At 35.3% G+C, this 19,171-nt stretch overlaps 1 protein-coding gene and 1 long non-coding RNA gene across 4 annotated transcripts; one reads left to right on the forward strand and one right to left on the reverse strand.

Moving 5' to 3' along the window:
- Positions 1 to 6,366: 6,366 nt before the first annotated feature.
- Positions 6,367 to 9,187, reverse strand: LOC144546561 (beta-glucosidase 32-like). Of its 2 annotated transcripts, none has more exons than XR_013508833.1 (6): positions 8,896 to 9,187; positions 8,250 to 8,364; positions 8,011 to 8,116; positions 7,745 to 7,790; positions 7,383 to 7,525; positions 6,367 to 6,570 (listed from the first exon to the last, which is right to left on the reverse strand). XR_013508833.1 is itself a non-coding variant. In XM_078295094.1 (6 exons), the coding sequence occupies exons 1-4, from the start codon at positions 8,581 to 8,583 to the stop codon at positions 7,748 to 7,750; spliced, it is 294 nt and encodes a 97-aa protein (XP_078151220.1). In that variant the 5' UTR covers positions 8,584 to 8,889; the 3' UTR covers positions 6,367 to 6,570; positions 7,383 to 7,525; positions 7,745 to 7,747. The 2 variants fall into 2 exon arrangements, 1 of the variants encoding a protein (XP_078151220.1); XM_078295094.1 differs by lacking the exon at positions 8,896 to 9,187 and adding an exon at positions 8,554 to 8,889.
- A 2,458-nt stretch (positions 9,188 to 11,645) lies between these two features.
- On the forward strand, positions 11,646 to 16,357 carry LOC144546937 (uncharacterized). 2 transcript variants are annotated; one of them, XR_013508914.1, is made up of 3 exons: positions 11,646 to 12,498; positions 14,896 to 15,569; positions 16,104 to 16,357. It is a non-coding gene; the product is annotated as an uncharacterized LOC144546937 (long non-coding RNA). The 2 variants fall into 2 exon arrangements; XR_013508915.1 differs by lacking the exon at positions 16,104 to 16,357 and having other exon boundaries at positions 14,896 to 15,000; positions 15,468 to 15,859.
- The last annotated feature ends 2,814 nt before the right edge of the window (positions 16,358 to 19,171 follow it).

The raw sequence follows: 19,171 nt of genomic DNA on the forward strand, positions 1-19,171 counted from the left end.
ATCGCAAGGGTCACAGCGAAGCACAGCTAGAAGCCGTACAGCTGACCGTGAAAGTGCAAATATGATGTTTAGGGAGGCAATGGGAGAAAGACTGGCAGGAGGAGAGGCAGTTGGGATGAAGGGCCTTCAAGTACTACCCAGCAAAGAAGGAGCACATCTCAAGCTGAAAGAAGGAGCACATCTGGCGCAGGACCATCTGGTACAACACACCGTCAAGAAGAAGCAATGCAACCAGCTAGAAGGAGCACAAGTGGCGCAGTACCATCTGGTACAGCTCACCAGCAAGAAGAAGCAGTGCAACCAACTAGAAGGAGCACATCATCATGGGGATCTGGACGATTAATGTGATTGCATTTTCTTCGGAGTCGTAGAACTTAACATGCGGCCTATTTCAATGTGTTGGGAACTTTATTTTGTGAACAATTTTCATTTTGAGGTTTGTATGAACTTTATTTTATTATGTTGTATTTTTTTAATTATTATTTTTTAAATAAACTGTAGACGAAAAGAAAAATAGCATGGGCATTTGCGGGAAGTTTAGAAAGGACTGTCCGAAATGTGTGCAGATAGATGAATTTTTTAACCAGAATGACATATCTGATGATGATTTTGTAGAAAAGCCCTACGGCTATGGATCGAGGGAAAAAAATTGATGTAGAGACGCCTAAGGCTAAGACTAAGACTAAGGCTAACACATCGTCTGTTGTTACTGACTCGAATTCGTCAACCTCGGACGATGACTTTGTTCCATGTACCTTCAAGGCTCATTGTAAGAAATAGTTTGAATTGTTAAGTTAGAAGTTTGTATGAACTTAATTTTATTGTGTTCTTTATTTGTTTTTTTTAAAGCAAAAATAAGAACTATAAAACTAAACACAAAGCATAATAAAACATAACGAAACTAAACTCAAACAAAAACAATAACTATAAAACACAACTCAAACATAATAAAACATAATGAAACTAAAGTACACTAAAACAAAAACTATGAAACATAATAACTATAAATAAACTCTATCTCAAATGTACTCCAAAGGGCTAAATCGATCAGGTGCTCGACCCCTATTTTCCCTATTGAAATTCTTTTGATGCCAGTCATGCCACTGTAGTTCGCCATCTTGCGCTCTAAGAGCTGGTGTAACCTCCTCCTCGGGCTCAGCCCGTGCGCTCATCGTGAGTGCTATACTCCATGGAATTGTGGGCTCGGCCACGTAGGTAGCTGGCGGTGGCAGTGGGGTATGGAATAGGGAATCTGCAAGCTGGGACGCATAGTCAGGCTGAGTTCCACTACCAGAGGCCTCCCAATTGTGAGCCCTCGCTGGATACGGCTGACGTGGGGAGGTGGCTGTAGGTGAAGGATAAGCAAAATAATCGACGCTGATATGGAAATCAAGAGACTCAAGCATAGGCTGTATCTCCGGAGAGTCATGCATAGGCTGAATCTCCGGAGACTCATGCACAGGCTGGATCTTCGGAGACTCATGCGGCTCAGGCGGTGGCGGCATGTAGGCAGGACCCTGCAAGGATACCAACAAATTTTAACTAACTTAATTTACGGAAGGAGAAAATTTTAACTAACTTGTCATAAAAAATGACATATCGGGGGAAGAACTGGACGTCCATGCTTGTTACGGAAGGCGTGCCAACCGGACATGGTCAGTACCCAACGATGATAGTCCCACCTTGTCTGCTCTAAGGGCTCCGGTGGCAACTCACTAGCTCTAACATATGGCTCGTCGGGCTCATCTGCTTGTACTTTGCGCCAATCAATTTCCTCTCCAGCGTCTCGCAGCATGGTGACTAGCTTTGCCTCATGGTCGTGGCTCTCAATGCAGGGGGCAACCAAGTTCAACATCGCATGTCCAAAGGCTCTATATCCACATTTTTCAAGACAAACGATTGATCGTCCGGTACCTTTAAGCGCTACTAGCAGCTGAAAAAGAAAGTTAGATAAAATAAAAGTTAGGAAATGAGATAAAGGTGATAAAAATGTATTGTTGTAGGTGCATTACTTACATCGAGAGAACCTTTCCGGCTAGTGGGGGTATAACCATCATCTTCGAAGATCTTCGAGCACAGAAAATCACCGTAATCTACCTCTAGATATACCGATGCCATGCAGATCCGCAAATACCAACCCTGATATCTCAATAGGGGAGGTCCTTAGAACTGTATCACATCCACCGGCATCTACCACAAGTTGGCACTCATATTTGCTGCCCTCCCGTAATATTCCGAGTAATGCGAACTCCAATCATGATCGGGGTAATTAGCGTGGACGGTCCTGTAATTAATATATTAGTTGCAATTTAAAGGCAAGAACTGATATTACGTACAAAATGCTAAAAGAACATAACTTACCCGTACCCGTGTAGACTCCTGATCACATATCTCGGGGTCTGGATCTGCGGGGATGAGTGGATCACATCCAAACTGACAAAGCACCCGGTCTAGATAGTGGTGCTCCACTATCCAGAAGCAAACCATCGGACCCCTGTAGAACCACATCTCTGCATCATCCGCTACAATCTGCGGCAGATCTCCCGCATTGTACAGCTCCTGGTACGGAGTCCAGATCACCTGTGTCTCACCCAGACTTTGAATCTGACTTTAGACCACCCTGATACCTATTGGCCTTCCGTGAGGCTGGTTGATGAACTTGTGTTTTCCGTGCCATTTCTTGCCAAATACCGGGCAATCTGCACCGTTCAGGTCTGCCCCATTTTGCCGTGACCATGACCAATGCTGCAGTAGAAGTACCGACCCGTACATGCCCTTACTTTTCGGCTGTAATTTGAAAAATACTAAACATCAGGCCGGGGACAAGTTCAACAATTAAAATAAGATAGCAAGTGCATGACAAGTTAAATAAATAAAATAAGACAGCAAAAACATACTGACCTTGCAACTCTGGCACAAGTTCGAGTAAAGATGTGCTAGGACAGCCCCACCCCAGTTGTACTTTCTTGACGACTGAAGGTCTCGTAGTAGCTCTAGATACATCATCGGGATGGTATCACCACTCGAATCAACGAACATGACAGAACCAAATAGGTCCATCACGAAGCCCTGTGTGTATCTGTAATGTCGAAATTACAAAGTAACTCATTTTTGCACATGAAATAGGGTACAAAGTAAATGTGTTTAGAATAGTTTGTATGAGTGCCTCTGAACTTCGCCTGGCGTGGAAGCATAATCAATTCCTGTCGCAAACATAGTTCGCAGCTTCTTCCTATTCATGCAATACTTTGACCTCCCACCATTTTCTCGTATATCCGGCTCTGCTCCCAACAACTCTTCGAGCCTGGCATTAATCGTGTACTCATCAGTGGAGTCAGATATGCCACCAACGGGCACGCCCTGGATGGGCAAACCCCATAGGGCAATGACGTCCTAGAGAGTCACTATCATTTCTTCGAACGGTAAGTGAAACGTGTGCGTCTCTGGGCGCCATCGCTCCACTAGTCCTGCAATGAGAGACGCATTAATGGCCTTACTCTGCGTCTTTATAATATCGATCAATTGCTTCAACCCTAGTACTTGCAGATACAGGTCCATCAATGACGGGTAGTACTTTATTTTGTAATGCCGACTCCTGACATCTAAAATATCCTCATTCTGCGTTGAAAAAAGTAAGCAACATAAAAAAACTGAAATTACGAGAACTCAAGAAAATTTAATCTTAAAAAAAAAAAAAGGAAAAGAAAGTAATCAAGTACCTCTCGGGATGCCAGTGAGACTCGGTGCTCATCGTGAGTCATCCATAATAAATGACTAAAATGGTCCTTGCTATTCTCGGGAATGGGCTCATCAACAGGGGGGGGGGGCTGGTGGTGGTCTCCTAGGACGTCCTCTATTCATCCTGCATTGAAAAAACAATTAAGACATGAAACAATTGGCTAAAACAAACAAAACTATACTCAAATATGAAAAAATACGCTCATTCAGTTAAAAATATGCTAAATTACGCTACTATGAAAAAAATTGTTATTCGGATAAAATAGGCTAAAACAGAAAAAAAAAAAAATATACTCAAATTGACTTAAAATACGCTATAAAAATAGTCGGCAATTACATTGCTTAAAATATACTCAAATTTCATTGATTCATCTACATTTCATAAAAATGTTAAATTTTAAAATATTTTTTATACAGATCAGTATATCACATCATCATTATCTTCAGTTTTTCGATTGTTTTATCTTTCTTTATCTATTAAATTTGAGGGTTTCATATTTACTCATGATGATTAGTGCTCAGCTAGGGGGGCAAGCAGTTTCTGTCTACTTATATGTGTTTCTGTCTATATCTCTTCTTATTTAGGAGCAAACGGATATTTGTATATATGTTTTGGTAAAAATTTCTACGCAGTATTATTTTTATTATACAGATTTTCAGAGTTTAAAAAATATTAATTTACGTCAAAAGTTTTAATTCTGTAAAATTATTTATAACAAATATCATTGTAAAAATTTAATCTATTCGGAAATAAATTTTTTTTTTAAAAACGAAGTATGAGGAATCCTACATTAGATAGAAGCAAACCGATCATGTATTTCCATCTTTGAGCAACAGAAATGCAGAAACTATTTATTTTATTTCGTTGTCTCTAATAATTCGCTTGTGACTGCAATAGGAATTCTATAATACCTATACTAGTCAAAATATGTGCATAGAACAAAAATTCAAGTGCTCCAACGCTAGGGGTGTCAATAAAACTGCTCAAGCTATAACGTATTCGATAAGATGAGTATAGGTAAGAATTTTTTCGTTAATGTAATAAGTAATGGTGTGGGTAAGAAAATATATGGTTAGCTTATCTGTGGCACATAAAATCTTGCATTGATATGAATTTTCCAATAATCAACCACCTATTTATGCAAAACATATAGACTTGAGACTTATCAGCACTATTCACTAATTTTAACAAATCAACGGACATTAATTAATTTTGCAATTCAAAACTGAACTAAGAATTTACTTATGCACACAATAATACTATAATAACTAAGCTAAAAATCACTAAACCAAAATAAAGTATATAGAGTGTAGATTTTATCAAATAGATATGACATACTAATCATATTCATATTTAAAAATGTATATAAATTTTTTTTTTACTTATGCATTCATATTTGATATATGCTAAGTATATAGAGTGTAGATTTTATAAAATAGATATGATATACTAATCATATTCAAAAGCTTATCATGCGCTCGGTATACTATTTCATCCTTTCCACTTTAATTTACAACCGAGCCCAAAAAGTTATAAAAAGCTCAATTTTCTATTTTAAATTTACATTTTATTTTCAATATAACAATTGAAGACAAATTTCAACACTTTAATGGCCCAATTCAAAAATGCATTTCCTAAGGCCGAATTATAACTCAAAATTTTCAGATTAGCATAGAGGCCCCCCTACTTAATTAATTTACACAATTCAAGTTTATTCACAATGCACCTCTCCATGTTATCTAATTTTACCAATAACCCCTCTATTTAAATTTACCAATAACCCCTTCATATTATCTAATTCAATTGAGTTGGGAAAATCAACAACCCGCACTCGATAATTAATCAATTCAAGTTCTACGGTTTCTCGAAATAGATCGATCGACATAAGTGACATAAGATATCATCAATTCGATCGAGTCGGGAAAATCAATAACCCGACTCGATAACTAATCAATTCGATCAAACACGAAAAATTCAAGAGATGGGTTTACATTTACCCGAGAGAGAAAAATCACAAGGCAGTGAGACTCGGTGCCCCAACGCACGGCGAAGAGAGAGCTCAGGTGCATTTCTTCCTTCTCCAAGAAGTGACGAGAGAGAGATTTTTCGGTGGGGGCTGCGGGGCAGTGAGCAAGAGGTGGGTTAGGGTTTTGGAACGGAGGGGAAGGAGGCGGAGCAAGAGAGGGAGGCAGGTGGGGTTTCGGTGGGGGCTGCAGGTTAGTGAGCAAGAGAGAGGACGGAGCAAGAGATGAGGGCGGAGCAAGAGAGTAGGAGGGCAAAGCAAGAGAGGAAAGACGGGTTAGGGAGAAACAGAGGCTGTTTCAAGATCCGCACCACTTTAAACCCCGGGCCGTGGAATAAATCCACGGTTCTGATTTTTTATTCGGACCGTGGATTTATTCTGCGGTTCCGAATAAAAAATGATAACCGTGAATGTATTCCACGGTTTAGGTATTTTTAAAATTTCGAACAGAAAGCGGTTATTTTTATTAAAATATTTTTAAAAATGGATAAATTTAAAAATGTCGGTATAAGACATTACAAAACATCAGAAAAAAAAACCAAAACAAAACAAAAGATGCATGTGGTGGTCAGTGGTCATGACCAAAGTGGTGAGTGCCTGCTAATGAAATTGATGAAAAAAAATTATATCAATAAGGATTGACCAAATCAAGTATACTACCAATCTTAGTCTAAGACAAACAAACAAATAAACATAATCAAATTCCAAATTAACCTAAACTAAGTACTTGAAATGCTTCAATCCTCAAAGACAAAAATCTGAGAAACTTCTTAACAAGGATGTTCTCCAGTTTATCTGATTGCTTCACCTTGAACACAAAAGTAAGCAATTAAATTTAAAAAGATAAATTATCAAATAAATTAATTTAAAAGTGAAAAAAGTAAAAAAATAATGAAAACAATGAGATTTGATGTTGTATAACCAAACAAAAGACTTCGTCCTTATAACAAGATGGACATTTAAAATAGCATAAAATGCTAAAAATGCAAAATCAAATTATAATATGTTTGTTTTGAAGTTTTCTATGTGCCTGTAAAAGGGTTTGGTCAAATTATTTGTCTAGCTATGTTTTTCTATTTTTTTTCTTTTTTGCTGTCTTTTGGTGTTTTCTGTGTACCAGTTGGTGTTCATTTCGTTTGTTCATAAGATTGGTACAAGGGCTGGTACAACCTGATATACAAGTATGGGACCTGGTTAGAATATTGGGGGACCTGTTTATTCACTTGTACACATTTTGAGCCTTGAATAGAGAGATTTATGCATGGAAAACCAGAATTTCAAAAAATGAGCCACAGATTTTTTAACAGAAGTGTTTTTCAAATTGCCTTGTCAATCTAGCATTACGCAAGGAGGACCCTGGGTTCTGTTTATTGCCTTGAGTGACTATTGGACATGACAGAGAAGGTTCTTGTGTAGTCTTAATATACAATCCACTTTCTCATATGTTGTTATTATTTTTATGCGGCATATATTGTAGTTGCTTGGATAAATTTTGGAGCTTTGAAGGGCGGCTAGTAGATCTATTTCTCTATTTTGTTTGTTTGTTTTGAAATTGGAGCAAGGAATTGGAATTATATAAAAAACTGAAAAGTTTGCATGCACTATATTACCGAAGCTTACCAATAGGAAGGTATTGAACATAACAAATACCACAATCCATGGTTTCATCTCCCTTTTGAGCAGCAGTGGTAGTAATTGGAGGTTGAGGCAATTCAGTTTTTAATATCAATGCCAGATTCTCATTGAATGCCTTGTCATTGTTCCTTCATTTGATAAAAATGGGTTAAGGAAATAATAGTGAAAAGCATTTTTTTTAAGATTAAATTGAGAAGTGTCACAAGGCTTGCAATTTGAACAGGATTCAAAACCCTAATCTGTAAGGCAAGTCAAAGATGGAGAAAAGCAAACTTTTGTACAAATACAGAATATCCAGACTCGAGAGTGAGAGAGATTTTAATGGAGGATAGTGAAGAAAAGCTGACCTATCAAAAAGACCACACAAAATAGCCTTTCGTGTTTGATCCATTCCTGTACAAATAAAGAATGAGACAATATTTTTAGGTCCAAAAGATTAACGATAGAAAGTAGTGGGGTAGTTAATGATGATGATGATAATAGTTATTGTTGACGTCATCTCTGTAGTTGGTACTTGGTACTTACCAGCAAATATTTCCAATTATTTATTCAAGGATTTATTTCAACCAATAATAATTTCACTGCTACGAAGGAGTCTGTGTTCAGGAGTTACCTTATTGAAACACTTAGTGCTTCTAAATATTGCTTTATGAAATCTATCCTAAAATCATCATCATAGGTCATTTTTGGGTGTGCAGGGTCGACTGCCTCAGCATTTCCTGGGTGATCAAATGAGAACAAAATTATACTTTTATTTTTTGTGAATGCTTGTTTCTTCTTAAGTAGTGACAGTAAGCACATTTTTGGATTGAGAGGTGACAAACCAAAACCTGAGAAAATGTAGGAGAGTACCATTTTCATGAATCATAACTGGGGGATTCCCATAGTATACTTTGATGTGCTCCAACATTTTCTGAAGAGCCCCCGGTTCTGCCGGTATTCCTTCAGTAACTTTACACGGAGGACCCTGTTCATTTGTAATAGACAAAAACTCTAGAAATTTACCAGTGTTGCTATTTGTTTATGTAACAAGAACTTGTATCAGATACCAATATCAATGAACATGCACTCAAAATGGCCAAATACCAACTCTTGAACTCAAACACTAATAAGAGAAAAAAATTATTACTTGCAGAATGTTTAGATTGAGACATACCTTCTGTAGTCTTGCAAAAGGACCACCCATATAAAGGAAGTATTAGTAGTCATTATCCGAACCAATTGCACAAAGTAAAAATAATTTCATGCAAAAGACGTCAGTTGGCAAAAGATCACGCCATTTAACTCTGTTAACAGGCTTCTGTACCAATAAATGTCAACCAATAATATTTGTTGTTGGTATAATAACGAAAGTCCACATCTTTAGAAAGATGGAAAATAATTGTTGTTTAGTACTGCAATCACTGAGTGGCACGTGTATTATATTGTTTTATTTCTTCCTTAGAAATGCTAGAGTTGAGGCATTAAGCAAGTTGGTACCTTGAACTACTGTCCTTACCAGCGAGTCTGAGGCGAGAGAGGCCAAGAGAGATGGTGCTAGGTCGGGATCTGAGGCGAGAGAGCGAGAGACCAAGAGAGATGTTGCGAGAGATGGTGTCGGAGAGGGGAAGAGCCGCGGAGCCAGAGAAACGCGATTTAGGGAGCCGCAGAGGGAGGTGAGAGAGGCGACCGAGGCAGAGAGAAGTTTCTAGGGTTTTTAGTTTTTAGGGAGGAGATGGATCTACGGGAGAGAGTCGCGACAGAGAAAAATTGGGAAAATGAAGTGGCGCGGGGAAGGGAAAAAGAGAGAGAGTTTCGCGACAACAGCTGAGATTGAGTCCGTGTGGCTGTACGTCTGGCGAACGTTTGGCGAGTATAATTTTCACCACCTTGCATGGACTGGGTCCTGTGAACCGAGCAATGCAAAATTATTTTAGCGGCACCGAAGAATCGATTCCAGGATCTACTGCATAAATACCATATTTCATTTATACTTGCGTTGATTTTTCATATTTCATTTATAATACAATGGTTAAATTAATAAAGAGTTAGGCTAATATGACATTGGTGTTATTTGAAACTAAATAACACCACATCTTAAACTCTTAGATCTGCTTTAAGATTCGTACAAAATAAAGTGCTTGAACAGTAAAAGCGGATATTACGAATCTTAAAGCAGATCTAAGGGTTTAAGATGTGGTGTTATTTAGTTTCAAATAGCACCAATGTCATATTAGCCTAACTCATTAATAAAATATATATATCGTATTCAAGATATTTCAAAATTAACGTATCGTTGTATCTGTATCGTATCCGATACGATACTTGTACCAGTGTCTATGCAACATAGATTTTCACTGAATTTAGACTTCTACACATAGAAATTGTGTATTTAATCAAAAGAAAGTAGATTATTTGTTTGAAGGGTTCAGATTCAATCCGCATTTAAATCAATCAATTCCAACCATTGCAGTTAATATAGATGAGATAATATTTAAATCAAGTATCATACCTAAATAGTTATTGAATTTTGTATTTATTTTAATCAAGCTGCCTCCATAATTTTTTCGAATATGTCCATCCATTATCTTTTATGTTCAAGAAAATAATAAAATAATAACGTGGATGAATGAACATATTTAATCAGTATTTTAAATGTAAAATTTATAGAATAAAAACAAATAAATTTTTTAATAGTTATAAAAAGACAAATCAAATTTGAATGATCAATTCGTGATAAAAGATAAAATTTAGTAACATCTGACAAAATTTACCCTGTATTTTTTTTCGTTTCTATCAATCAACATTTACCAATTATTTTTCCCGAGCTGTCATTTTACCTGCAAATTATTTTTCTTTTTACAAGAAAAGATAGCACTTATCAAAATTTATGTGTTGTGTCTTGACTTAACTTTTTATAACTAAAATATAAATTTAAAATTCAAAGAATAGCTAAAAAGAAACACCCTAGGAGTGTACATTAAGAATATAGTTTATCGGGAGGTCATGAGCGGAAATAAAGTATAAACCATATGAATTTAATATTTTTAATTTTATTATATATTTTCAATTGTAGTAATTGAATATTTATTTTTTATCTGACAAATATAAAGTGTATAATATAGTTATTATTATGATATCTTCAATTTGCACTAAGTCAACATTATTTTTAATTAAACTTTATCATACCAATTGATTTGTATTTATAATTTTAATTTAAAATCAATCTTTTTTAATATCATTCATGGATATTGTTGAGTAATTATTCTTTTCATTGTCAATTCTTTATGAAAATATGTCATTTGTATGAGAAATTTTTTCTCTTATAGTATGTCATGTTGCAACACATGAGCAAAATACTAGTTTATATCTATACATTTAATGCAGCCTATTTTTTTATTAATAAACTAAATAAACTAAAATACCGCTTTCTATTTTAAAAAAAAAAGCTATTACATTTCTTAAGTTTTTAAAAAATAACCATAGGTTATCTGTTAAGATAAGATTTACATAAAAAAAAATTGAGTTTTAGATTTACATAACAATTAAAATGCATGCTACAATAATCCTTAAAATAAATAAATAGAATATATACTCCATATATTTAATTTGGCAATTAGCTCCGTCACTGTCCGATTAACTGCTCCATGATCACCCAGGTAATTAAATCATGGCAAAATCCAAACATAACCTTTGAAAGTTGTGATTTAGTAAAATACTTCGTTATTTTAATAATTAAAAATCTTACTAGTTTGTATAACTTGCAAACTCGTGCATCTGCATATATATACCACGTTATGTAGTTTGTAGATATATGTTATGCCATAAAAATAAATAGGCGGTCCAATTAATCAACATCTCTCCAAGAATTTGTGATTGATCCAGAAAATATCCATTCAAATTAAATCAAGCATAACGAATCACTCATATACTACCAAACTCATGTTCATTACACTTTGCATAAATAACAGCAGAGATAAAAAGAATCTACATACAAAACAAGAACAATAGGAATAGAAACAAAAATACCGGGTAAAACATTTTTATATTTCTGCGCATAAAATACTACGGTTATTAGTTGTTTTTGGAAAAGGCATCGAGTCCTTGTGAGTTGCCGCAGGCCTTCACAATCTGTTACAGAGTAAACAAAAAACAAAAAAAAAATGTTTACAGGGGTTCCTGTGAATTAAAGGCCAACGTTTTACATGACACCGACAAGGCAGGTGATTAAAAAAAAAAAGAGAAATGCAATGTATGTCAATTTAACAAGTGACATGTTATTTAATTATATTTCCAAAACTATTTATGTACAAACTAAATATATTATTTTGAAAAAATGTTGGTCACAGGGCACAGAGACGCATTTCATGCACCAGAGGACAAAGGTTGAGTCTTCTGTAACTGCTAGCAATTCTGCAAATATATGTTTGTTCCTTTTTACTATTGTTTATGAAACTTTCTCCATATTTAACCAATGTAACTGAATTCAGGGTTTCTCACTTTACAATAATTAGAACAATGTACAAGGATTACGATCCCTAAGAGCTCGGAATTGGGAATTTTGATGCCTCAAGTTGTGCTACCTGCCAGTGTAAGAAGTGACATACATGGTACCATATTGATTCTGATATCTTTTGTTCATTTTTTTATTTGTGTTGTAACAAAGTAAATTTTTACTCCATATCAAGGATTTGCTTATTTTAATGCTGACAGTAAAATTACTGTTGGTGTCCAGTAGCAGTAGAGATGATGCTTTACCAGTACACATTTTTATAGTGGTTAACTAGCATGAAGGTGGCTTCATATTAGTATGGTCCTCATGTCATGTGCAAAGTAAGCGCACCAAAACAATTGTAAAATTGAAATCCTTGCAATTTGATCCTGTGCCATCCAAGTGCATACCAATGCATTGTTACCTTGTCTGATATTAAACTTTTTTAATTTATCTGAAATGACTCCTTAGTTAATTTTCTTTTTACAACTTCCTGATGATTATAGATTTTTTTGGATTTACACAATCACATAATCGTAGTAACTGTACATGTTGATATGCTTTCCTTGGACATGATTGTGCAATAAAGTTTTGTGTTATTATTGGCTTTGACTTTTCAAGAATCTTGCTGTGGAGTGTGCTGTGTTAGATAGCAGGGATATTAATGTAATTTCTTAATTTTACTGCTAGGATATGCTGTGTGAGTTTCAGTGGTCGATAGATTACATAGGGTCTTTTTGTTGGGATAAACTAAGCAATACTGCACTGCTTTGTGCCAGTATGCAATGGATTGAAGAGAGAAGAATATTTTTCTGAATAGAAACAACGCTTTATTTCCTTTCTCTCTTACTCAATTACATAGAGTTCTAGGATATTTATAACATTACAATGTTTCTAAAATAGACACCCACAACTCCCTAAATTAAGCACCCACTACACAACAGGCAAAAAAGAACTAACCACTATGCCTACTCTAAATTTAGCACCCACTAATATGTCCTTGCTATTATAAACATATCCTCAAAATAACGTAGCACTACTAACAGTTATTCTGAAAAACGTGCTCCTATTTTTGGATCAATTTTCAACACTCCCCCTTGATCCAAAATTGGTTACTCCAATCTTCTTCCTCATGTTCTCAAACTTGCCAAGTGATAATGCCTTGGTTAGAACATCTGCCACATTGCTTGACACGCGGCTAAATTGATCGCAATGTATTCAGTTTCTGAGGATGAAAGCGCCACTGTTTCTTGCTTCTTCGAGCTCCAACTTATTGCACTTTATCCAAGGGAGAACATGTGACCCGAGGTGCTTCTTCTATCTTCTGAACATTCTGCCCAATGGCTGTCACCATAACCAAATAACTCAAAAGGAATTTGTGTTACCATACCACAGCCCGAAATCTGTTGTACCTGAGATGTATTTCAATACTCTCTTTGCTGCTCCAAAGTGAAGCTTGGTCGGATTATGCATGTAGCTAGATATCACTCCAACTGCACAGGAAATATCTGGTCTTGTATGGGTTAAGTAAATCAAACCTCCAACTAGGCCTCTAAACTTTGTTTCATCACAGAAACCCGTACCATCATCTCTTGTTAACTTCTCATTATTATTCATGGGTGTAGTTGCTGCCTTGCAACTATGCATACTGAATTTCTTTAGGAAATCCTTTGCATACTCATACTTTCTTTGAGAGACAAAGATGGTGCCATGCTCTTGCAAACTCCTTTTTCATGCTTGCTCGAAATTCTGTTAACAACTTCTCACTTGTGCTCATATAGATCATATCATCTACATACAAGCACACGATCAACAACTCTTCTTAACATACAAATTGGGTTCACTCTTGCTTCTTCAAAGATTGTGGATCTTTGCCTTCCACCTTCTGTACACGCCATGAAAAGCATGAATTGCTCTTTCTTTTCTTCTTCACAGCATGCTTGCTGTTCTTCCCTCTATTTTCTGAAACAATCGGCTTGTACACATCCAGATCTATTCTGCTGGAAGCACTAGACATCTTTTTGTCGTGCTGAAACTCAGAACCGCCAAATCTACAATGGCCATGTCCACCTCTGCATTGAGAGGACTCTCCCTTTCTGTAGAACGCCTTTTCATCTTCTTTCTCCTTTGATCTAAACTTTGCTTCGTGGGTCTGCAATGATCCCATCAGTTCATCAAAGGAATTGGTTGAAAGATCCTTTGATTCTTCAATTGCTGCCACCATGTGATCAAATTTTGGTGCTACATTTCTCAGCACCTTTTCCACCTTGGTTTGCTCTAGGATGTTGTCTCCATATGCTAGAATTTGGTTGACAACGAATGTGACTCTTCACTAGAAAAATCTGCATTGATTCTTCTATTTTCATATGCAACAAATCTCCGTGTAGGATTTGCCATTTGATTGCCACAACTTGAGAACTTCCCTGAAATGCCGTCTTCAAGGTTGTCAATGCTTCTTTAGCAATTGTTGCTGCTGCAATTCTTCAAGGTTGCGCACCAATTGACTCTACCATCAATTGCAAATTGACGCTGCCTTCAATTGCTTGCCCACCGAACCATCGGCTCTGATACCATTTTGTTGGGATAAACTAAGCAATACTGCACTGCTTTGTGCCAGTATGCAAAGGATTGAAGAGAGAAGAATATTTTTCTGAATAGAAACAACGCTTTATTTCCTTTCTCTCTTACTCAATTACATAGAGTTCTAGGATATTTATAACATTACAATGTTTCTAAAATAGACACCCACAACTCCCTAAATTAAGCACCCACTACACAACAGGCTAAAAAGAACTAACCACTATGCCTACTCTAAATTTAGCACCCACCAATATGTCCTTGCTATTATAAACATATCCTCAAAATAACGTAGCACTACTAACAGTTATTCTGAAAAACGTGCTCCTATTTTTGGATCAATTTTCAACACTTTTATGGATGCAGGAAAAGTATGTAGGCCTGTACTTTGTAACTAATTTGACAGCCACTGTCAAATCTTTCAAAAAAAGACTTTTCAAGAATCTTAAGTTTTGGTAAAGTTTTTGCAGGATTTTGAAAGGAAACGAGCAAGTAGTGAACAGTGATGATGGTGTTGTGTAAACCCACAATAATGTTTCTTTGTAATGCTACTTGGTATGCTCAAGTCTTATCACTCTTTTTCATTTGCATTATCATTCACAGACTTTAGAAGTATCAGTCTTGATTTTCTTTAAACGTGATCTGTTGCCATTTGAAGATTCATCATGATTTTATATATCTATGTCAAGGTAAAGATTGTAGGATGAGTTTGAGGTTCCATAGCATTGTTATCCTTTCTGGGTTTTTTATTCTTTTTAATTTGTGTAGACCAGACTCGCTACAGAGTGACTAAGGCTAAGGTAAGAGAGTTCTGAGGGATACATTCTTCTTTCATTTTTGGTAAAGAAAAAGCACCTCACTGGTTTGTCCAGACCCTTTTAGGAAAAACTAATGAAAATATGAACTGTCTAAAAAGCGAAAAAAAAAATGTTCCTAAAAAGAAGTTAAGGTAGCCAGTGGCTATTTTAATTAGTATCTAATTCTAAATAAATACAAAGTATTTACTATTTTGGGTTTCTCAGACACATGAAGAGACAAATGTTCTTGACTCAGCAATACTCAAGTACCACTTCTTTGCTGCGAGCATTGGAATCTAGAGATTATGCAAATTTTGCTCGAGAAAGGTGCACTGATAAAATCCCATATTAGATTTGCATGTGAGGTATTTTGTAGAGATTTTTCTAGCATATTATAATTTTCTAATACTCTATGACATACAAATTATGCTTCTAATGAAAATCAAGTTGAGAAAGAACAAGGATTCTATGGTCTTAGGTTGTACAAGTAGCATTGGTCATGTTATGTCAGATTTTTATTGCTTTAATTTGTACTGGTATTCTGTCTTGAAAGAGATTAAGACCGAAAAGATTAAATTTAACGGTGCTTCAAACATGAAAGCCTCCATAGAATTTGATGAGAAACTTGAAAGCCTCCATGGAATTTGATGAAAATCCCAACCGTAGCCTAGGGAATCCAGAAAAAAAAAAATAAGCATTTAACTTTTTGCTTTTGTTTTTGTCACTATTTTTCGTACTTATTTAGAGGTGAACAAGTGCAATAACAAGAACCGTTGGTATGGTGTAAAATGATTTTAAATCATTTATTTTTAGTGATTTGAGTGATTCCAATGACTACAATGCCAAATCTATTTTTTTCAGGGTGGATATACAGAAGTAATCTTGCTATTGTTGAAAGTAGCAGCAATTTTTTTTTAATATAATGTTTTGTATTGTTGTATGAAATCCAAGAATATTAATTCTGTAAAAGCAACACAACAATTTTATCAAATACCTTTGTGTTTATTCTTCGATTTCTTTCATATATGACTACATGAATTAATAATCTTCATAGAACTAACTCAATTTAACCAAACTGTATACTTCTGCATATTTGGATTTCAATTTTTCTCCACCTGCCTCGACAATGCTGCCGAAGCAGCGAGGCCCACCTCTAGTATATATATAATTTCTTACGGGATTTTCATCAAAAAAAAATATATATATACATATATAATTTTTTTTCTTGACCTAGCTAATTTATTATTTATTTAAACTCAATCTCTTTCTCATATACATATATAATTTTTTTTTCTTGATCTAGCTACTAATTTATTGTTTATTTGAAAGTTAATACAGTCAATGCCACACTAGATTCCGAATTTTTTATTAATATCCAAATTTAATATTAAATTTCAAAAACTAACCGCTTGAGCAGTGCAATTCGAATTTTACCCTTTCCGTAAAAATTTTTTCCGGAAACAGGCCCCATTTCCGGAAAAAAAATTTCCGGAAAAAATTCCTTCGGAAAGGATCGCTGTTTCCGGAAAAAAAATTTCCGGAAATGGGAAATTTCTGGAATTTTTTTTTCCGGAAATGCATTAAATTTCGTTATAAATTCGCAGAGTGTTTACGGTTCGCTTTCATATCATCCGCTCTCTCTCTCACAGTAAGTTTTAATTTAATTAATTTATTATTTATAATTTAAATTTAATTAATTTATTATTTATAATTTAAATTTAATTAATTTATTATTTATAATTTAAATTTAATTATTTTATTATTTATAATTTAATTTATTTATATTAAATTTAAGTAATTTATAATTTTAATTTCATTAATTTATAATTTTAATTTCATTTATTTATAATTTAAATTTAATTTATTTGTAATTTTAATTTAGAAGTATTTAATTTGTAATTATTTAAATATGTAACTATTTAATTTGAAATTATTTAAATTCTGAATATTGTCATATTAATTGAAAAAAATAAAAAATGGTGCAGAATAAATTTAAAAGTTTTTGTAATTCTAAAATAATTTTATTAATTCTGAAATAATTTTGATTAATTCTAAAATGATTTAGAATTGTTTTAGGAACTTTTTGCTTTTCGGATTCCTTACGGAGCTCTGACAGTCAGATCGACCGGTTTTCGATTGAGGTAATTTTATTTTCTTTATGTTATTTTTAATTTAATTTATAATTAATTACTTCATTCCAATTTTTTTTTTTATTTTTCATAATATTGTCCAGAAAATTTAGAATTGTTTACAACCTTCCAAAATGGTTTATAATAATTTAAAAAATTCCAATATAGTTTAGAATGTTGCCCTATTAATTTATGAAATTCCAAAATAGTGTAGAATAATTATTGAAAATTGTCTAGAATATTTTTACCAATGGCAACACAATTTTTAATTAATTATATGTTGTTATTTTTGAAATTGTCAGACCAATCGAAATTAAAAATGACAACTATTTGTGCGAAAATTTATACTGGAGGGGAAATCCAATATAATGATGACGGGGTCTATTACAGTACCCGAGCTAAATACTCATTACCGCTAACCGTGAACCACAATTTTGATTATCTTCAGAATGAGATTTATAAATTTGTTGGGTACAATGCTAGTCAAGCAAATCTGGAAATTCAAGCCAGGTTTAATATGTCCACCGATGGACAACGTGACTATCAATTAGTACCGGTAATGGACCAACAATCATTCGAAATGATTTTAGGAATTGTGTCGTCTTTTTCACAAAGGTTCAAGATTATGGAGTTATATGTAGAATTGGAACCGAACTGTACTAGTCAGATTCCTGAACCTCGATCCCGACCCAGTACCAGTCAGAATCCTGTGGAACCGGACCCAATACCAGTTAGATCTCGACCTAGCACCGGTCGGTACTCTGTGGATGTAAGAATGAGACCCGGACCCAGTACCGGTAGCAACTCTGTGGATTAACCAGTTATATCCCGACCCAGTAGCAGTCAGAATCATGTGGATCAAGACCCAATACCAGTTAGATCCCGACCTAGTACCGGTCGGCACTCTGTGGATATACCAATGAGATCCCGACCCAGTTCCAGTGCGGTCCGCAGACATGTACGCGATTATTCGCACGTACCTGTGGATGCAATTGATTCTGATAGTTTGGCGAGTGGAGATGAGATGCTCTCCGGTGAGTCGTCGGGTTCCGATGATGATATCGGACAGCCCAATCAGTCACAACCACAGTCCCGTCAATCACAGTACCCGATTACTGGTCGGGAAAGTATGACACATCCGGTTGACAGTTTCAATGACATATCCGGTTTTCGGCCTGCGGATGTCGATTTTTTCGGCAGCTCAAAAAAAATGACAGATAATCCATTGGCTAAAGGTGTATTTTATGAGTCGAAAACGGCTCTAAAGATAGCAATCAATGAGTTTCATCTTGAAAATAATTGTGAGTGCAGGGTTATTAGGAGCGAACCTAAACGTTACGAGGTGGGGTGCAGAGATGCTTTTTGTAAATTTAAGGTGTCCGCAAAGCAGAACGGTCTTTCAGAATCTTGGATTATTACCAAACAAGCACTTCCCCATACGTGCACAGTATCGGCAACACGTACTGATCATTGTCAGCTTACAGCAGAGATGGTTGCCCTTGCGATTGATAAGACCATTAGAAGGGACGTGTGCTCTTCTATAAATCATATTCGAGATATCGTCATGATGAAATATGATAAGGTAACCCCCAAGTACAACAAATTATGGAGAGGCCGTGAGCTTGCTATTGCAAATCTATTTGGGAGTTGGGAGAACTCGTACAACTTGCTTATTCCACTATTGGAAGCCATCAAGAGAAACAATCCAGGAACTAAGTATTGTGTGATCTCGAAACCGATTGAGAAAGAAACTGATAGGCACTTCCACAGAGCGGCATGGGCATTTGGAGCGTGTATTGC

This window comes from Carex rostrata, chromosome 30 (genome assembly GCF_964058835.1).
Source record: "Carex rostrata chromosome 30, lpCarRost1.2, whole genome shotgun sequence".
In the NCBI taxonomy this organism is placed as follows: Eukaryota; Viridiplantae; Streptophyta; class Magnoliopsida; order Poales; family Cyperaceae; genus Carex; species Carex rostrata.